Source organism: Prosopis cineraria, unplaced genomic scaffold, assembly GCF_029017545.1.
Source record: "Prosopis cineraria cultivar Desert tree isolate PC_DT_omini unplaced genomic scaffold, ASM2901754v1 PC13, whole genome shotgun sequence".
Taxonomy (NCBI): Eukaryota; Viridiplantae; Streptophyta; class Magnoliopsida; order Fabales; family Fabaceae; genus Prosopis; species Prosopis cineraria.
Genome location: NW_026555344.1, coordinates 8,754,317 through 8,774,223, shown reverse-complemented (window position 1 = coordinate 8,774,223; position 19,907 = coordinate 8,754,317). Strand labels below are relative to the sequence as shown.

At 31.9% G+C, this 19,907-nt stretch overlaps 3 protein-coding genes across 3 annotated transcripts; 2 read left to right on the top strand and 1 right to left on the bottom strand.

Moving 5' to 3' along the window:
- The first annotated feature begins 955 nt into the window (after nt 1-955).
- On the top strand, nt 956-2,520 carry LOC129291386 (phosphatidylcholine:diacylglycerol cholinephosphotransferase 1-like). The gene is made up of 3 exons (XM_054928692.1): nt 956-1,594; nt 1,842-1,979; nt 2,088-2,520. The coding sequence occupies exons 1-3, from the start codon at nt 1,337-1,339 to the stop codon at nt 2,427-2,429; spliced, it is 738 nt and encodes a 245-aa protein (XP_054784667.1). The 5' UTR covers nt 956-1,336; the 3' UTR covers nt 2,430-2,520.
- A 3,418-nt stretch (nt 2,521-5,938) lies between these two features.
- On the bottom strand, nt 5,939-9,515 carry LOC129291121 (protein POST-ILLUMINATION CHLOROPHYLL FLUORESCENCE INCREASE, chloroplastic). The gene is made up of 8 exons (XM_054928298.1): nt 9,264-9,515; nt 8,197-8,326; nt 7,954-8,038; nt 7,794-7,872; nt 7,427-7,540; nt 7,224-7,336; nt 6,849-6,959; nt 5,939-6,193 (listed from the first exon to the last, which is right to left on the bottom strand). The coding sequence occupies exons 1-8, from the start codon at nt 9,352-9,354 to the stop codon at nt 6,068-6,070; spliced, it is 849 nt and encodes a 282-aa protein (XP_054784273.1). The 5' UTR covers nt 9,355-9,515; the 3' UTR covers nt 5,939-6,067.
- A 300-nt stretch (nt 9,516-9,815) lies between these two features.
- Nucleotides 9,816-12,492, top strand: LOC129291120 (palmitoyl-monogalactosyldiacylglycerol delta-7 desaturase, chloroplastic-like). The gene is made up of 5 exons (XM_054928297.1): nt 9,816-10,490; nt 10,799-10,939; nt 11,054-11,194; nt 11,305-11,411; nt 12,013-12,492. The coding sequence occupies exons 1-5, from the start codon at nt 9,945-9,947 to the stop codon at nt 12,209-12,211; spliced, it is 1,134 nt and encodes a 377-aa protein (XP_054784272.1). The 5' UTR covers nt 9,816-9,944; the 3' UTR covers nt 12,212-12,492.
- Nucleotides 12,493-19,907: the final 7,415 nt, after the last annotated feature.

Sequence of the window (19,907 nt, the reverse complement as noted above, 5' to 3'; positions counted from 1 at the left end):
ACCCACGCACAACACCATCACATTAATGTGCCCTGGACTTTGGTTTTCTCTGGATCGCACGGCAATGTGGACTATGTGGATCCCACTGCATTCATCCAAAATAAAAGCCACCTCCTGAAAAGTTTTTTAGAAAATTAATTTAATTGGGAAACAAAAATAAAAACAAAACAAAACAGGATAAAAAAAAATTAAGGCATAATGAAACTTTCAACCAGTCAAACTTATTTCAATCTTCTTAAATTAATTGATTAAATGTTGGTATATGGTAAAATTATACTCCTTTCGTTAAAAAATATAAAACATTTTTTGAGGAGTCAGATATTCAAAAATATAAGACATTTTTTGTCTTTCGAGATGTAATTATTACTTTTTTAAAAAAGTATTCCTATTAATAATGACTTTATATTTATTGTAGGGTGTTTAATAAGAGTAAATATAAAAAGATAAAATTATTTAAAAATAAGTAATTACTTTATTGAGAGTTGAGATTCAATTAAAAATAAATTATATTTTTAAATGAAGGATATAACATTTTTAAAACTTATGAGATAATATTGTAATCAAAAGTTAAAAACACTAATTACACTTGCTAAAAAACTTTCCAACAAAGATTTGAGAGAATAATATTAAAATTTTAAAACAGTGAATTTATGATAGAAAGTTTCGGATAAAATTTTTTGTCAAACAATTACAAATTTTAAAATTTGAATCATAAATAAAATATTTAAAATTTAAATATTATTTTCAATTTATAATTAAGATTCCTGTTTTCAAAAAAGAAAACTCCGTGTCTCCGTCCAGGTCCAACCGTGTTAACTTAACAATATAAACATAAATTTAAAAACATAAAGAAATAATACTTTAAAAAAAAAAAGTGGAGGCGGGGTCCACATCCAAGCCTGTACCAATAGAAAGCATAGCTTCATCAAACCCAGAACCAGAATCAAATCCCCCACCACGCACCGCCCTTCTCGTCTCTCTAATTTCTCTTTTTAATAAAATCTTCAAAAATCTTCCCCCAGCCCCAATTCCCTAATTTCCCAATCTTCCCAGTCTTAATCCTCTTCTTCGTCCCTAATTTCCCACCTACTTAATCCTCGTAATCTCCGCCTCCTCCTCCTTCCCCATCCGTCCTTTATATATAATACCTCTCCCAATGCATTTCCTCTCTGTCTCCTCCTTTCTTAACGGCCATGGACGCCGTTAACGCCCACCCCTCTCCGCCATCACTCCCGCAACCACCACACCAACAGCATTTGTCACCTCCGTTAAGCGCAGGCACGCCGCCGGAACGGGGCCTGCTTCCGCCGTTGAGGTAGATCGCCGTGTGCATGACATGGGGAAGAAGAGTGTGTACAGTCAGGCGTCGTTTATGCAATGGACGGTTGCTGATGCCGTCCACGTGGCTAGATTCCATTGGCTACCCTGCTTGTTCGCTCTCGGCCTCCTCTTCTTCATGGCCGTCGAGTATACCCTCCGGATGGTGCCCTCGTCCTCGCCGCCGTTCGATTTGGGTTTCGTCGCCACTCGGTCCCTTCACCGACTCCTTCAATCGTCGCCTCAGCTCAACACTCTCCTCGCCGCCCTCAATACGGTACGTCGCTCCCCCTTGTTCCAGATCTGAACGAGAATTCATCTCCTCGCTGTTTGTTAAACGACATTTAAGAATCAAATGGCTCTTTTTTGCTCTCTGTTCTCTTCCGGGTCCAGAAGAGAAGAATCTAAATCTGTTCGACCAAATCACAAGCAAGTGGGGTATAGCCATGGGACCAAATCTGAGCTACCAGGTCCATCTGATCTCTTCATTTATGACCATGTTTATTGACTCAGTTCGCTAACAGGTGTTCGTAGGAATGCAAACAACTTATATCCTTTGGACTTGGCTCATCGAAGGACGCCCCAGAGCCACAATCTCAGCTCTCTTCATGTTCACATGCCGAGGCATTCTAGGCTCTGCCACTCAGCTTCCGTTACCTCAGGTGAACAAACAAATACTGATAATTCTCCAGATTGAAATACATATTGTTGCATCATACAGAAGCAGGGGAGTAATTGGAGATGGGTTTTATTTGATTGGTGTGAAACAGGGTTTTGTGGGATCAGGGGTGGATTTTCCGGTGGGGAACGTATCGTTCTTTCTGTTCTTCTCCGGGCACGTGGCGGGGTCGGTGATAGCGTCGCTGGACATGAGGAGGATGAAGAGGTGGGAGCTTGCGTGGACGTTCGATGTGTTGAATGTGCTTCAAGCCGTGAGGTTGCTGGGGACGAGAGGCCATTACACCATAGATTTAGCAGTGGGCTTGGGAGCTGGAATTCTGTTTGATTGTTTGGCTGGCAAATACGAAGAGAGCAAGAAGAAGACAATTCCTTCTTCCTGCAACGGCGCCACCAAAGAGGCTCTCCTAGTGTCCTTTACCGCTACTAACTAGCTAATTACTAATTAGGCATTTTCTGTAAGATATATGTAACTTTTATATGTTATTTATTTATATGAAAAGGAATTAGAGGGTCTTGGAAATTCGTCATGATGTTCTTTTTCGATCAGATTAGTGTGCGCCAGTTTGAAGAATGAACCGAAAGATTACATTACGTGATTTCCTTTTTTAAAAGGGTAAATGGTAGAAAGAGAAAAGAGCGATTTCAAATTAGTAAGGTGTAACGAGCAAGGTATTTTTCGTGTGATGATAGGCGATTCGTGTAATTTTGTTTTTAAGCTGTTCAAGACATCAGAAATGACCTGTATTCTTGTTAGTTCTTTTTAAAGGTTTTAGTTTTAACTATATATATGTTAGTAGCAACAAGGGACTCGCGCATGTACTTCAGAGCTTCAAAAAAATGAAGGTTAAATGTATATTTTAGTTCTAAAGTGTTTTTCAAGAAACATTGACACCTTAGATTGTTGATCGAAATAATTTTATTTTTAAAATAATTAAAATAAAGTATTTTTATCTTTGTCATTAAATTTTTTAATAGTTAATGCTGGAGTTTTAATTAACATTTTCTAACACAAATACTAAAAATTTAACGGCAAAAATAAAAATATTTTATTTTAATAATTTTAAAAGCAAAATTATTGTGAAGTGTTGGTTGCTTTCCCAAGAGAGACAAACATGAAAGGTACTGTAGATTACAGCGTATATAACTGATGATCAAGACATTCTATTGGATTTTAGTCGAAGATTTCAGTAACTATTCTTATACGTTTAATACTATACTTTTATCTAACTAAATTAAAATAAATAAATTTTAACATGTTAATAATATTAATAAAATTTTATTATGAAATAAATAACATGCAAAAGATTCATCTAATTAAAAATAAATATTTTAAATATATAAAATTAAGCATAATAATTCTTGTGAGAGTTTGGGGGAAATGGCAAAGGTTGACTTAAAAGTTGACGATTCGAAGGATATTTTGTGAGAGCTGATATGCATGCATTTGAAGTGGTAGAATTGAATGTGAAAAGGGATGGGGGACTGGAAAATATGAAATAATATGAATAAATTATAAACAGAGAGAGAGAAGATGGAAATGGAAGCGCATTGTATAAACTATAAGGCCTCATTTGGTATGATGGAAGAGTTTTTAATGGAATCGGAATCGGAATCGAAATTGGAATTGGAATTAGAATCGGAATATAATTGAGTTTTAAAAGTGTGTTTGGTAGGAAGATGGAATTCTAATATAATATTAATTTATATATGTACTTAAAATAGGAAAAGACTAAATTGCACTTTTTTTTAAATTAAAAAGACCTATCTTGTTATAAATGGACAAAAAAGATGAGGATAGTGAAGTTCACAAATTAAATTCAAGGGAATTGAAGCAATTCCATGATCAATATGATGGAATTGGATTCTAACATTTTTGGTGGAATTAGGATTCTTAGAAATTACAATTCTTACATATCAATCGTGCTTAAATTAAAATTTCATCTTTAATTTCATTGTCACCTTGTCAATTCAATGCTATCAAATATGGCCTAAAGCTTCATTGAATTGGCCTTGTGTGTGTATTGAATGCTACCGACCAGGCCTCCGCTGCGTGTCCACGAGGACGAGGTTGGCTCTCATGTAGTACAAATAACGTCATGTATACATTGGTTTCAAAAATCAAAATAACGTGGTTGCATGTACGTTGCCACAATCAAGTAGTAATCATCTGCGAAACGCAAGTAAATTCTACCAGTTTTTATTACTACTTTCATGTCAACGTGTTTACTGCTTTACTTTTCTTAAATACTTCTCTATTCCTTTTGCTATTATTTATATAAGCCATTTAAAACACAGATTTTGTGATCTACGTTTTGATTATTTGTCATAAATTTGTGTTTTTACCCATATTCAATCTTTATATATGAAATTCGAATTTTTTTCACGGATGAATTTAATATGATCAATGTAGAATCTTTTTTATTATTAAATGAAGTTAATAAATTTTAATATTTTTTTAATTTCAGTACAATTTTAAAGTATAACATCATATAATACTCCGTTCCTCCTTCAACCATTTGAATTTGAATTTTAATCTCTCATGTAAAATTTTATTCAAATCAACATGTCTTTTAGTCAATGTTTTTAAAACAAGAGTGATTATTAAATCCATCAAGATAGTCGGACTATGATCAAATTTAAGTGGAATTGATTTTAATTAAATCAATTTAATAATATAATTTAAAGAATTTGTCTAAAAATAAAAAATATTTCAGATAAAATGTATTCATGTCCATTTCGTACATGCTAAATTTACAGTCAATCACACCAGCATTATAACAAAAATATTTATTGTCCCTTACAAATCGCCAAAATTATCAAACATGTTAGATTAATTGTTCAACTAAATTAGTATAAGGTTCCATGATTAACCAGAACCTCCAATAGATCGTCGAATATATATAGATAATATTAAAGAAAAACCAATCAAAGACAAATAAAACACTAACATAGCTTTCGATTATTGGGAACTTAAAAAACAGTTCGAGACCAATTTGATTGATTTTTAATCAGGTTTCATCAGACTCGGCTAATTTTTCCTTTGGTTTACTTTTCCCCCTATTCTGAGGGTGTATTAGGCCAAACATATGACCGATTATTGATCTGATTAGTCAAACTAGCCGATTGAAAACAGCTTTGACAACACTAATTTTAGCACAAAATTTTTATCAAATGATTTTCTTTTTCAATCACATTAAGAGGGTTTAAACTTTTAACTTGTTCCCACATCCCATCACACGTTTACCACTTAAACTAGCATTGGGTGGCTTTTATAACATAGTTATTTAATGAAAGGAAAAATACACCAACATAAAGACAGCTTATTTTACAACCAAATTAAAAATATTATATCATATAAAATTTATAACAAAATGTCATAAAACTCACTACAGATGGCTAGCATGTTATTATATCCAACAAGCATCCCATATTACTACTCGTGTTCTAACATAATTTTTGTTAAGTCACAAACTGCTTTTTTTCCCCCCTTTAAAGAGTTGCAATAATTTATTGTCTATAAAAACCAAAAACTTCTGTGTATTTTAAATACCAAAAATTGGTTCAGAATCTATTAGCGTCCACAAGTATTGGACCTTAGCTAATAGAAAATTAATTCAAACGAAAATTAATCAAACGGCAATAAAAGGACAATCCTAACATAGTTGGGAAAGGGCAGGCTCAAATGTTTTTTGCCTTCTTTTTCCCCTGTTTGTTCTTCTCTTAACTAATGTCTCAAATTTAAATATTATACATGAACAAAATTATTGCTAAGTGAGCTTTACACCCATATGATTTATCTTGATTAATGATTCTGAAAAATCAGATGGATTGAAATGTGGACACAGGACAAGCTAAATGGAAACTCTGTTTGACTGCAATGCATCACCCATGACTCTGAAGGAAAAGTAAAAAATGGGGACAGAACAAAGTAGTCATGTAATAAGGCTGTAAGTAACTGCAATTTTATGAGGGATTAATAATGGAATTTACAAAGTCCCATGTATACATGTGATTTGAGATATGCATCTGTATATGAAGTATAATAACAATACCAATAACAATAATACTCCTATTCCTCAGACTCAGAATCCGTCTCCAAGGCACATGTACCATCATCTACATTGGCTAATGGATTGTACAATGGAGAGCTAGGATCTGTACACCCAACAACCAAATCCAAACTGCACCTATCACCCTGCAAATTTATTCATTTCGATATCCTTAACATTCACTACCACATTTCATAAATCCCACCACAAGGAGGAAAAAACACACAAAATTCAGTTGATGAGACAGTGTATCAAACTAACTTCTTTATTCATCCTTTCCCATACTTTCATATTTTCTTTTGAGAGAATAACAACTAGGGACCTTATAAGAAAATTAATGCTAAATTAGGATCTTATCACAATTAAGGTTTTCAAATTCAGTACTCCGTCTCCTATATTTTAACATTGAAAAATTTTTAAAATCCTAATTTGTTAGTAACCTTCATATGAGGTCATCCTTAATTGTCATTCTTCCTTTTCTTTTTGAGCTTTGACATTTTCATTTTAAAGAAGGAAAAACATAGAATGAAACTGACTCTCCAATGCAGAACTTTAAAAAGTGATGATTGAAATGTCAAAACTTAAAAAGAAAAACTTGAAAGGTTCAAAAGAGAAAATGAAGAAAGAAGTTGGTTTGAATACACGTGGACAGAATCCAGAGCAGGTCACTGAAGAGGACCCCACCATTTTCCCCCTTTTCTCTCCTTAACTTGATCTCTTAACTTTAGAAGTAAAAAAATGATCATTCTATTGAAGAAGAAAGACAATGAAGATTTGAAGAATTCACTGTTTAGTACTCACCCCTTCTTTAGACAGATTACCGATCATAGCACATCTGGCAATGATCATATTTGTGTCTGGGAATATTGCCTTCTCACATGCTCCTTCTTTACTCAGTTCCTCTGCCAATCCCTATCACAAGATTTATAACTTCTAATTCAGGATCATCTTCACCATGTACCCAAGCATATCCCATTTTTTGAACTTTCATGTATTTAGCTCCTACCTTCTAGAGTAACTTATTTACACTCGCCAATTAAATGTAAGCATGCCAATAACACTTAAGTAAGACCCACAAATGACATGTTTACAAAAATTTACTCATACAGGACTAAATATTCTTATATTTTGTAAAATGAGTCTGGTAGAGAATCTTGCATCACGTTTTACTTTTACCTCGTTAAAGAAGTCAATTGTCTTGTTTTGCCAACGCTTAGGAACTTGAAACTGAAGCCTGTAGGGGCCATCCCACTCAACTCCATTTGTAAAGGAGAAGATCAAATTCAGAGCTAAAACACAAAGGGGGGAAATGTGAACTTGATGAGAAGACAATTAACGGTTTTATGAGGGGAGAAAAACATGCAGAGAAATAAGCATACCGTGCTTAGGAATGCATATTTGGATGGTGTATATTGGGGCATCAGCTTTGCCTCTATCTTTTCTCAGCATTGCTCTTGGCTCACCACCACACATAATTGGCTGGTTAAAACCACCTAAAAAATTTGCAACTTCGTAAGTCAATCCCAAAAAACATGACTAACAAAATGGATATCATCAAATCAGAGGTAGTATGAAGAACAAGGCAGCCTCATTACAACTTGATAAGTGATATAGTTAAGTCTCCTGAATCATGTGTGAAACAACTGTCTGTGGACTTTAAAGGATTAAACTCTTCTACGTCTAATGAAAACTTCCAGGTTGAAAATTTGTGGGATAACATAACTTAGTTAAGATAATCGAAATTACCATTAAAACCAATTCCAAATTCTTCACTGGGGGCAAGCTGAGATGCCGCTGGATTGTAAAAAAGCTTTAGCTTTTCTCCCTGTCAGAATTTACATAAGTATTTACTTGAAGGCTAATAACAGCCAAAGAACTGAACTATATGTTGTACTGTCATACGTACCGAGGTAGGAGGAAGACCATTCATGGTTTTCCAAAAGACAGGGGCCATCCCAAGTTCAAACATAGCCCACGAAGGAAGTTTGTACCTAAAAAAGCCACATAGTCGAGATTGTAACATTGCACCAAAAGATAACTCAATTCTTGAGAAATTAAGTATCCCTAGACAACAACATAAAGAACACTGCATCTCGAGACAATAACAAGAAACTTCGGTAAGAAAAAGGTATTTTGTGGGAGTTCATACTCCTGAATTTCCTCAAGCGGAGATGTCACAGCAACAGCAGTAGCAGCAGCACTGATTTTTCTGCTGATTTTAACATTTCTTTTCTTTACTGGTGAAGAATTTGTCAATGGTACATTGAGAAAATTGTTGGCTGCATCAGAAATGATACAACTATTACAATAAGAAAGATACAAGACTAATTCAGATTTAATAATTGCATTCAAAATTTAATGCTTTCTTCTATTCAAACTGTCAATCCACATCTTTAAATGGGCTGATGCAATAGTATATCATATGTTACAGGAAATGTAAATAAAAACAAATGAAATTGTTTTCTCCATATCTACAGAAATCATTATGATATTTCTAAACATTGTAGCATTGAGCTGAGGAACGACGTCCAGATTATGATGTAGTAACTACTCATAAATCATATTAGAGGAAATACACTCTTCAGTTTCTTGACTAAGTGTGTAACTTTTTCCCAACAATGGTGTCATGCTGATGAAATTGTCAAAATGAATGTATACTGGAGGTCCATCATCAATTGAGGCAAAAAAGAAGAAGAAGAAGAAGAAGTCAATCATTAATCAATTTGAATCCTCTTTAATTACCAAAAAAAAAAGGATTGCATATAATACGCTCAAATAAAAAAAGAAAATAAAAGTAAACATGTTCCAGTCGTGGTTATTTATGAACGTAGTGATTGCATGACTGGAAGAAAAAAAAAAATCAATTTATATCATTGACAACTTTATCGAGGTCGGAGAAAGACACACAAACTCCCATGTTAATTCAGATTTCAGATAGCTCTATAAGCCAAAACTCCTTTTTCACAAAGAAAAAGCAAATCTGCCTTATATCATTGATCCAAATGGATCATTAGCATCGAGTACTCTAGAGCACCATCCTTAAGATTCAGATAACCTAGCAATAACTTATTTTTCCTTCATCAAAGTTTGCACGCAACGTTATTAGAATCTTCGAATATAAGGGAAGTTATTTCCTACTAGGACTAGCAAGTATGTAACAAAATGGAATCGATACAAAGATTTAAAACATGGGAAAAGAAGAATAGACAGACTAACCAAGCGTGCTGGAAATGCCACAAGAAACGGACCGCTTGGCCAGAAACGGTTGCGTGGAAGATGCAAATATTGACCCCTTTGTTGCCGCCATGTTTCACACTTTCTTTCTCGGATTGAAGAGAGATGAGAATATAGTTGAAGTTCAATGCACTAGCGAGACATGTTTATAGATAAAAGAGGAAAGATGGGATATTTCTCAGTATATGTATGTGGGTAAGAATTTGCAGATAGAGGAGAAGTTTTGGCGCAAAACAATGAAAAATCTTATAATAGAGACAAAGGGAAAGAAAAGGGTTTATCTGAGAATCAAAAATATCTGGACCTTGTTTCTCCGACCTGATAACTCTTGGCTAAAACCCTTTGCGGCTTCACCGCCTTATCTCTTTTTCCATTATCTGATTTATTGATTTATTTCTGTTTTCACTTTTCACTTTCTTTCTCTTTTTGCCCACATTTTCACTTTGAAATTTCAATTTCAACCCGGAAGTCGACAAATTACAGGTCTCGCAAGTGGCTTAACCTTCATTTCACATTCCAACTTGCGTTTATCAATCCATCGCATCATTAAAAACCCAAAATCCATAAAGCTTCCATCAAACGACTTCAAGCCTCAAGGTTTCATTTCTCGCGAGAATCTCAAATACAGAGACGGGAAAAACACAGGCCATTTCTTTTTCCTTCATGGCTCTGATCACCTCACAACCCAAAAACGCCATCCTCCATAACTTCACCACCGTTCACCGCTCAATCCCCCGGCTACCTAATTCTGGGTCGTTCTCAAACAATGCCAGAACCTTTAAAGTCTCCAACTTCAATTCAAATTCGAATAAACTTTTCCTGAAATCAAACCCCTTCAGAACGGTGCCGGTTATAGCTGCCAATGCAGCATTGACGGAAGCATTGGAACCAGAAGAAGGGAATGTGAAGTACAGGAGAATTCTGCTATCAGACGTGGAGGTGAAGCGAGGGAGACGAGTTTTCTTTGGAAGGAAATGGAATTCCTTGGATTTGGGCACTGCCGGTGTTGTATTGACCATGCATGTGCTTAGTCTCTTTGCACCGTTTCATTTCAATTGGAGAGCTTTCTGGTTTGCCATGGCTCTGTATGTTGTGACGGGTCTCTTTGGCATCACGCTCTCCTTCCACAGACATCTTTCTCACCGGAGCTTCAAACTTCCCAAATGGCTTGAGTATCTCTTTGCTTATTGTGGAGTTCTCGCTCTTCAGGTAAATTCTGATTCTCAAAGCTTTCTTCTGAGTTCCTTCTATCATATTTTTTGATTTTAAAGAAGTATTTTCATTACCAAATGGTCCCAAGGTAGCTGACATAGGAAAATGAGAAGTTTGGCTATCAAATACTTATTATCTTTATGTCAAATTATTGCATTTCATAAATTTGAAAGATTTGAACATGTATAAGCCTCGTATTATCCCTTTTGTTAGACTATATTAGCCGTTTGGTCAAACATATATTGTTAGCAGATTATTTTAAAACAAAAACAATCTTGGGTGATTTTGATTTGATTGGTGTGCAGGGGAACCCAATTGATTGGGTGAGCACACACAGGTACCACCATCAATTTTGCGATTCAGAGAGAGATCCACACAGTCCCACTGAAGGATTCTGGTTCAGTCATATGAGCTGGTTGTTCGATACCAAATCTGTGGTTGAAAGGGTATGCATATTGTGATCCATGAATCCCTGGTCTCTGTGTACTATCAGTTTTTGACAGGCAGAATAATCATAGTTCATAACCTTGTTGCAAATGTTTTGGGATATTTTGATGTAGTGCGGAGAGCCAAACAACGTTGGAGATTTAGAGAAACAATACTTCTATAGATTCCTCCGAAGCACATACATTTTGCATCCTCTTGCCTTGGGAGTTCTGCTTTATGCCATGGGAGGATTTCCTTTCCTTGTTTGGGGAATGGTAAGGAAATTTCTTTCATTTTCTTTTTCATCTTCCTGGCTATCAATCAAAAGAGCCTCATTTTTTCCAATTATTGAATTGAAACTCAAGCATATATATCACTGTTACAGGGTGTGAGAATTGTTTGGGTATACCACATCACTTGGCTAGTAAACTCAGCTTGCCATGTTTGGGGAAAGCAAGCTTGGAATACCAAGGACTTGTCCAGAAATAATTGGTACTTACTTTTTTACCTTCATTGAAATTTTTCCCCTTCTGTTATTTTTGTGTGTCAGATTTTTCTTTTCAGCAACATGTGCTATTCGGTACTACCAGCTCATATTTAAGTACTATTTGGCTTACCTAAAATAATTTTTTCAGAGTGATCCTTTCATCTACTTGATTCTAAATTTCCCATCTTGTTCGAGAGAAATCAAGTTTAATCAAGCCAAAGTATTGAAAATTAGATTAGTCATTAAAATGGTTAAGATAGCAATTGAAGAGTTAATGTTTCAATCATGGTTGAAACAAGTTAACCTAATCATAATTAAAATAATATAATCTAATTAAAATATATAAAAATTTTCATATACAAGCGTTAATAGAGTAATCTTCAAATAAGAAGGGCATTAATCCACAGAGAAATGAAACATTCATGTATAAACCATATATGATCCAACAAAACAGAGTTTCTAAAGCTAAAAAAAATGAAAAAATTTACACAATCAATCCGTCCAAAACTCTTGACCAAACCGATCAGGGAACCAGTTCACTAGTCTGATTAGTCAACTCAAGTAGGGTTTTGATATCTAAAATAGTTATTTGGCATGGCTGAACAGGTGGGTGGCAGTGCTAGCATTTGGGGAGGGATGGCACAATAACCACCATGCATTTGAGTACTCTGCAAGACATGGGTTAGAATGGTGGCAACTGGACATGACTTGGTACGTTGTGAGGTTTCTGCAACTTCTTGGGCTGGCCACTGAAGTTAAGCTTCCTTCACAAACTCACAAACTAAGAATGGCATTCAATAACTGATTGATAAGCTCACTATGCGGTGTTGCTTTCATCCCATATCAATGACTTCACTGTTGTACGCTGTGTGTGGGACTAGCATGCCTGCACACTATCAGAGAGCTTCATAGCCTGCCTGATGCAAACGAAGATGATTTTTGTACACCACAATGAAATCAATATGCAATATCTAAGAATGTTTGGTGTGCCAGATTTTAAGTAGGAGCACGAGAGTTTTCTGTCCATAGTTTTATTCTCTTTTTTCTTTTTCTTTTTCCTTTTTCAATTATTATTGGTTTCTGGCTTCTTATCTTTTTATAATGGTCCACTTTACTCTGTTCCTCCTCAGTTCATTTTCAGCAACGTGATAAAACATAGTTAGGTGAAAGCCACGGCGTTCCCAAATTCAAATCGATCATTGTGTGACAGAGTTTAACACGTTTGTGTGTGTGTGTGTGTTTGAGAGAGAGAGAGAGAGAGAGACTAGTGGTTCTATCGTCATTCTCTATGAAGGACAAAACTGTTGGGGAAAAAAAATCAATGATAAAAATTGCCGAAACATCTAATACATTTATAATTGGTATAATCTTATTTTCAGCGATTGAACTTGGCTTGTAATGCAACTCAAAACCTGTTAGTTGGGGCACTTTAATTTGGAAATTCCATTTATACCCATTAAATACTCTGTGGAAGACCTTGCCTCCGATCATATAAGAGATCATATAAGACATTGGGTGCAATACAGGAAAAACCCACACGCATTAAAGAAATAGGAAAAAAAAATAGGGAAGTTGTGAATGTAAAGATGATGTTTAGAAATTAGAATAGAGCAGGAAATGAATGAAAATACTTGTGTGATTTGATAGATCATTGATGTTTGGTTGGTAGAATATAAATAATAAAAAATTGAAATAATTAAAATCACACTCACCTCAAGTAACTAAAAGATTGCTCGTTTGATAGGTAAGTAGTTGGTAGTTTTGTAAGTATAAAACTAAAATGATAAGGTCCTGTTTGTTTACTAAAAAAGTAAAATAAAATGAAATGAATTAAACAAAATAAATATAAAAATAAAATGATTAAGGAGAATGAATACATTTATAAGAGGGAGAGTAATTAATTCATAGGAAAAAATTATCATTTATAAAATTTTTGAAGAGTATGATAATCGTCATATTTATAATATATATTAATGAGTTTTATCATATTTATTATAAAAAATAATTTATTTTATTTTTATTTTTATTTTTAATCTATTTTATTTTTTTTTTAAAATCAAGCGGGACCTAAATATCCAACCTTCAATTACTTATCCATGCTACTCATGTGAAAGTTCAGTCTAGTAATTTTTGTTTTCTAAGATCTACATATATATATATACACACACATATGATCTACAGAAACCAATTATTTCCTTTACAGTTACTATGGAATTTATTTATTTTTTTTTAAAATGGTAATACTCCGTATAGACTGATCGTAAATAGTAATAAAATATAACTCACATGTCCTATACAGTGTAGTTAAAAAAAAAAAAAAAGAGTTGTACTTTTTATAACTGAGTAATCATTTTAAAAATAAGATTTGCATGTATGTATTGATTTAACATGTTGACCCTGCTTGTACAAAGCATGCTTGGAATGTTTAAGGTGATTATTATTATAATCAAAATCGTTGAAAAATATTAATTATGATATAATATCATACTATCTATTATAAAACAGAAAAAAAAAATATCATAGCAATTACAAAATCATAAACTTTCAATGACACTCACAAAACTGCTTTCATATGGCTTCAAGCTGATTTTCTTTTCTCTCTCCCCCATCACAAAAGAAGAAGAAATCATGCCTCCACCGTCCATTTTGGGCTGAAAGTTGCATACCGTCCACTTTAATTATAGCGTATTTGATGATGATAATGATATAAGCTCAAGTGACATTTTAATTCTTTTATTTTTATACTGTTTTATTTCAATCACTAAATTTTATAAAAAAATTTTTAGTTTTTAACCTTAATATGGTTGGTTCATTAACAAGAATTTTTTACATTGAATGAACTTTTAAATATTAGCATAATATTTTCAAATGTTGATATATTAAATTTATTTTTTTAAAAAATAATAATGATTGAAATGAAAAATAATTATTTAAAATTAATATTATTAAAATTAAAAAAATTAAATAGATACTCCCTCCGTTCAAAAAATATAAAGCATTTTTTGAGGAGTTGAATGTTAAAAAATATAAAATATTTTTAGTTTTTTAAGTTATAATTATTATCTTTTTTAAGTGCCCCTATTGATAATGACTTTATATTTATTATAAAGTATTTAATATAAATAAATATAAAAAGATAGGATTAGTTTTAAAGTAAGTAATTACTTTATTAGAGGTGAAATTCAGTTAAAAATATCTTATATTTTTTAATGAAAAGAATATTTATACAATAAACTGATAAAACTGAAAGCTTAAATGGTTCAATATTAATATATTATTATTCTCCTCCCGCTCTTCCTCCTTCACCTCATCTAGTCATATTGAATATTGATTGGTCATTGTCAAACATGAGAATACAGATGTTGAAGGTCAATCTAAACATGAATCATGTTTTTGGTTCGTTTTAAATATTAAATATTTGAATGGAATTGATGGTTGGGTTAGACTTAATACTAATAATTTCGTTAGCATAAATAGGGTCAGTGTTTGTGGTAGCGTCATTTATAATAAAAAAATTGAATAAAAGGTTTCTTTAAATATTTTAGCCATTACCCCAACACTATTGCTGAACTTTTAGGCATCTTGAAAAACCTAAACATGTGCTAGATTGGCAAGTTTTTAAAGTCAATGTTTATATTGACTCTTTAGAAGCTCTTTCTCTCATTAATTGTGATTACAATGACAATTACTCTCTTTTAAAAACAATTAAGAAGATTAAAGATTTTATAATAAGATATTGGACGATCACATTCGACCATATCTATAAAAAAGCTAACAACTATGTAGATTGACTCATCCAGCATGTTCTTAAAAATAGTCTGAATATCAAAATTTTAAACAATTTATTTTTAGAATACAATAATTTTTTAAATGTTGATATAATTTAATTGTCATCTTTTGCACGACTTCTGTCATGGCCTTTTAAATTATATATATATATATATATATTTTTATATAGATTAAATATTTTCACACGCAAATCTCACTGTAATTTATTTTTTCCCCGGGGGTGTGGGGGAAGCTTCCTTACCTACACTGCTTTTGTCAGATTTTCGCTTTCTCTTTCACACAACGCATGTGCCTCGAGAGGAACCGTGCTTCTGGTTTATGAATGGGCTTTTACTTTTCGGTCTCCATGATGACTACATGAATTCAGTGCTTTACGCCCAATTCAGGCCCATGAATTACCAATCAAGTTGAAGCACTTCGGCAAAGAAGAGAATTTTGTTAAAATATTTCAGGCCAAAAAAAAAATTATGTTAGAACATTTAAGTTTTATTATATTTTATTTAAAATAATTTGATAAATATTTTAAATAAATTATAATATCAAAATATTTTATATTTTTATTTTAATTTAAAATATGTTAATATTTGGTCCAGCAAACTAGTAATAAAGTTTGGGTCTTTGAGATAGTAATAAAGTTAATTGAAGGCTTAATATTTTAAAATATGTATATCTTTTCAATGATATTCTAATTATACATATAATTACCTCAATAATGACATTTGATATTCTAATAGAATTTTTTTTCCAAAAGAGATAATAAATAAAGTAAGGATATAGTTTAAAAAAAATTAGAACTACCGAATGTCCTATATTATGAAATGAATGAAGTATATATTTAATATATTAACAAAATACTCCTTCGGTCTCAAATTATAAGATATTTTTAGAAAAAAATTTAACATTTTAAATATAAAATCCTTTAATAAAAATAAGGTTTCATTAATTACACTTTTCTAGTATTACCCTTCCTATATATTCTCTCTCTTCAATATTATTTCAGCAATTAAGTATTAAATGAAGGTTATTTTAAAAATTTATATTTTTATTTTGAAAAGGAAAGGTTATAAAATGTATTTAATGAGTTTTATTGATATGTGAGGTTTTTTTTAAAGTGTCTTATAATTTAAAATGGAAAGAATAAGATATTATATAGGGGGCATCCAAAGGTCAAATATGGACATTTATTGAGAAAAGGGACCAAAAATTCTGAATTCATTATATTGGATGAGTGTAATTAAAATTTTATTGCAAAAAAAATACCCATGATATATTTTTTTAAAAAAAAAAAACCTCCCTCCACTATACATTGTTTTGAATTCATTATATTGGACGAGTGTAATTAAAATTTTATTGCAAAAAAAATACCCATGATATATTTTTTTAAAAAAAAACCTCCCTCCACTATACATTGATCACCAGACCACCGTCGGCAGTCACTCAAACTTTAGCACTAGTGACATAAATTTTTGAGCTGTTCAGAGAGGGTTTGGACCCATAACCCCTTGGTCATCAAAAGACCAATGCATCTTAATCTTATAGTGCACAAATTTGTGTGTGTGTCGTTAACTTAGTCTTCAATATTCAAATCACTAGAGCTTAACTGATCAATTTGTCATTTCATGGATGTTTACTTGTTAAATTATTAAAAGAACTTGTTAACAAAATTTAATATGCAAGATGTGTGTCACTATAACCAAGAGTCTACTTGTAAAAAATTTATGTGAACTTTTTATTTTAGTAAAATTACTTACTCGTTAATTTAGTAAAGGAAATTTTGGAAGAAGAATTATTTTTATGTAATGAATTGTAATTGTCAAATTAGAGGCATAATTGAACTTGTTATTTCATTGACGTAGAATTGTCATTTTACTGGTTTGCATGTCAAACACTATTAACAAGTTTTTCTTAGAAATTTTACAACTTAATTTTACAAAAATGACAAGTTGACACATCATTTTGACAAGTACCTTTCTGGTTATAATTGTCACGTTTTACGTAGTGAATCTTATGACCAAGTTCCTCTTGATAAATAATTGACAAGTAAATGTTGCTAAAATTAAATAACGACAGGTTGACATATCATTTAAATTGGATAGAGAAAGAAATAAAAATGAATAACTTTTTGAACGCATCTAAATTGGCAAGTATATTTCTGAATATTTTCAAGAAGGGAAATGGAGAACATTCTAACTTGCTGCCTAACCTAGTGATCCCATTTGTTGAATTTTATTTCCCAACAATAATACGCACATTGATTATTCTTGAAGTCACGGCCACTCTTCACCAATTAGCTATATATAGTACTTACTGCTATTTGTTTAATGAAAATGCAGAAAAAGAATGAGTCTCGAAGTGGAACACAAAATTCAGAAAAGAAAAGGGGTAAATTTGAATAGACAGACATATAGTAACATAAACATTTTAGGAAACAAAAGAACAAAACCAACCTTGAGCATCGAGAGCACCAAAGTTTCATTATTACTCTTCAACCTTTTACAGAAAAAATTACCATGCTCTAGTCACCTCGAGGTCCCAAAAGCTTTTGGAATTTCGAAGCCATAGGATAATGTAAAACAAACCCAAAACAACTGCTTATTAACCATACAAAGCCACCCACAAAAGGTATTACTTGTTTGTAAGAATAATAAAATACTTAGTAGAATAGTAGCCACGGTTAATAAGCATGGGAGAATATTTAAAAAGCACAATCATATGGAACCTAGCTCTCAACTCCATGCACAAGCACCTCTGGTTTATTGTTTTTAGTTTCAAATTAACATTGGTAATCAAACTATAGCTATCTAGCTAGGTTGTTCTAAAATAATAATAATATTATTCCCCAGGTTATTATAATATACTTGATTATGTTAATGATGGGTGAAAAGGCAAAAATTAATTAATTACGCTTGGGAAATTTGTGAAATATTAGTATGTGGGGTGAGCATGAGTTCAGTTCCCATTCGAGGGACTGCCAAAAGTTGCGTGTATTATTTTTCTGACACTCCATAATAATGAATAAATAATAACAAGACGGTAATTATTATGTTAAGCAGAGAAATTGCATGCTTACGTCATTACAAAGCATGCCTTTCAAGCAACGATTTCGAGGTGTCTATAAAATTTAAAACAAATTAATTAGTGCTCCTATTGTATACTACTATTATTAATAACATGCCCATTATTATACATTCAGTCGTGTTAAATTAAACTGTAGATTAACCCATAACTGCTTTTTGCACTAGTACGGCTAAAGTGTATTTTTAACTCATCTCCATGTGTCTCTCACGCCGATGAATGGGAATTAGGAAGACAATGTTAAAGTGAAAATTTTAATTTGAAAGCTCGCTTGCTAAACAACCATGTGAATTTCTTAGACTTTTTGTGGTATATGTTTATTAACCATCTGAGAATTATTATTTTTCTTAATTTCCTTCTAACAAATGTAAAAACCAAATTTAAACATGAGAAAGGCAAAATTAATGAATTATATAACTTAATGTTACTAGCTACAAATTATAGCATTAAAATAGAAGCCTACTAGATCCAATGTTTATATCATAAAAACGAAGTCCCTGCTCAAACTCCAATTTAAATGCGAGTTTTAAACGAGCAAGTTCCTAATGAAACAAGCTTCTGATACTAGTTGTCAAAGCATGTTTCAAATGGCGGGATACACAATTTCCAAATTAATATTAGGGTCGAATTACAATTTACAACCTTAATTTCTTAAAAAAAAGTTACAACTTTTCAATTTTACCTTCATTAAATATTTTATATAGGTTCTTTGATAATGATAGTTAAAATTTTAATGCATCATTTTGTTGAAAAGAGTAATAAATGTAATAAGGATATAGTTTGAAAAATAATTAAAAATGTTACCTAATGTCCTATATTTTGAATTAAGTAAAGCTTTTAGAAAATGTCCTGCATTATAGTCCGAATAGAGAAAATGGGTTCAACATCATAATTTAATTTAAAATCCTAAAGCTTTAGTTCAAAAGTCTTTCCACTTTTATTATAAATCTTATCAATTTCCATTATATTTTACATATTAGAAAATTTTATTAATTACAAAACTAAATAGATCATTTGTGAAAAATCATATTACTCCTGTTTCACATTATAAGATACTTTTCAAAAAGATTTAATATCCCAAAATATACGACACTTTAAGAAAAGTAAGGTTTCATAAATGATACTCTCTCCCCAAATCATAAAACACTTTTGAGAAAGATTTGTCGTCTCAAAATATAAAACACTTTGAAAATATTAAAGTTTCATTAAATATGCTTATTTCAATATTACCCTTTCTCTCTTTATATTTAATACTAATTAAGTACAGATTTAAGGTTATCAAGTGAAGGATATTTTTAAAAGTTTATATTTTTATTTTGAAAAAAATAAGGTGGTTGAGTGTATTTAATGAGGTTTATTGGTATGTAAAATTTTTTATAAAAATATCTTATAATTTGATACAGTTGAAGTACTTTTTTTAATATTATCTTTTTCATATGTTCTTGATCTCTGTAATATTTTTTCACAAATGGAGTACTCCTTCCATTCCAAACTAAATCACACATTCAAATAAAACTTACTATCTTCATCTCCACATATAAGATATTTTTAATCGAATCATTCAAACTAATAAAAGTTAGTTATCTAATTAAAAGCACAACAATATTTTAATTTTGCCCATACTTATTGTAAATAAA

What these genes read in the sequence shown, in the direction of transcription:
- LOC129291120 (XM_054928297.1), top strand. Translation starts at nt 9,945, where the DNA reads ATGGCTCTGATCACCTCACAACCCAAAAACGCCATCCTCCATAACTTC. An exon ending in GTGGAGTTCTCGCTCTTCAG is followed by an intron (nt 10,491 to 10,798) that starts GTAAATTCTGAT and finishes ATTGGTGTGCAG; the next exon opens with GGGAACCCAATTGATTGGGT. An exon ending in CTTTCCTTGTTTGGGGAATG is followed by an intron (nt 11,195 to 11,304) that starts GTAAGGAAATTT and finishes TCACTGTTACAG; the next exon opens with GGTGTGAGAATTGTTTGGGT.
- LOC129291386 (XM_054928692.1), top strand. Translation starts at nt 1,337, where the DNA reads ATGGGGAAGAAGAGTGTGTACAGTCAGGCGTCGTTTATGCAATGGACG. An exon ending in TCCTCGCCGCCCTCAATACG is followed by an intron (nt 1,595 to 1,841) that starts GTACGTCGCTCC and finishes GTTCGCTAACAG; the next exon opens with GTGTTCGTAGGAATGCAAAC. An exon ending in CTCAGCTTCCGTTACCTCAG is followed by an intron (nt 1,980 to 2,087) that starts GTGAACAAACAA and finishes GGTGTGAAACAG; the next exon opens with GGTTTTGTGGGATCAGGGGT.
- LOC129291121 (XM_054928298.1), bottom strand. Translation starts at nt 9,354, where the DNA reads ATGGCGGCAACAAAGGGGTCAATATTTGCATCTTCCACGCAACCGTTT. An exon ending in TGGCATTTCCAGCACGCTTG is followed by an intron (nt 8,327 to 9,263) that starts GTTAGTCTGTCT and finishes TTTCTGATGCAG; the next exon opens with CCAACAATTTTCTCAATGTA. An exon ending in CAATTGACTTCTTTAACGAG is followed by an intron (nt 6,960 to 7,223) that starts GTAAAAGTAAAA and finishes ATCTTGTGATAG; the next exon opens with GGATTGGCAGAGGAACTGAG.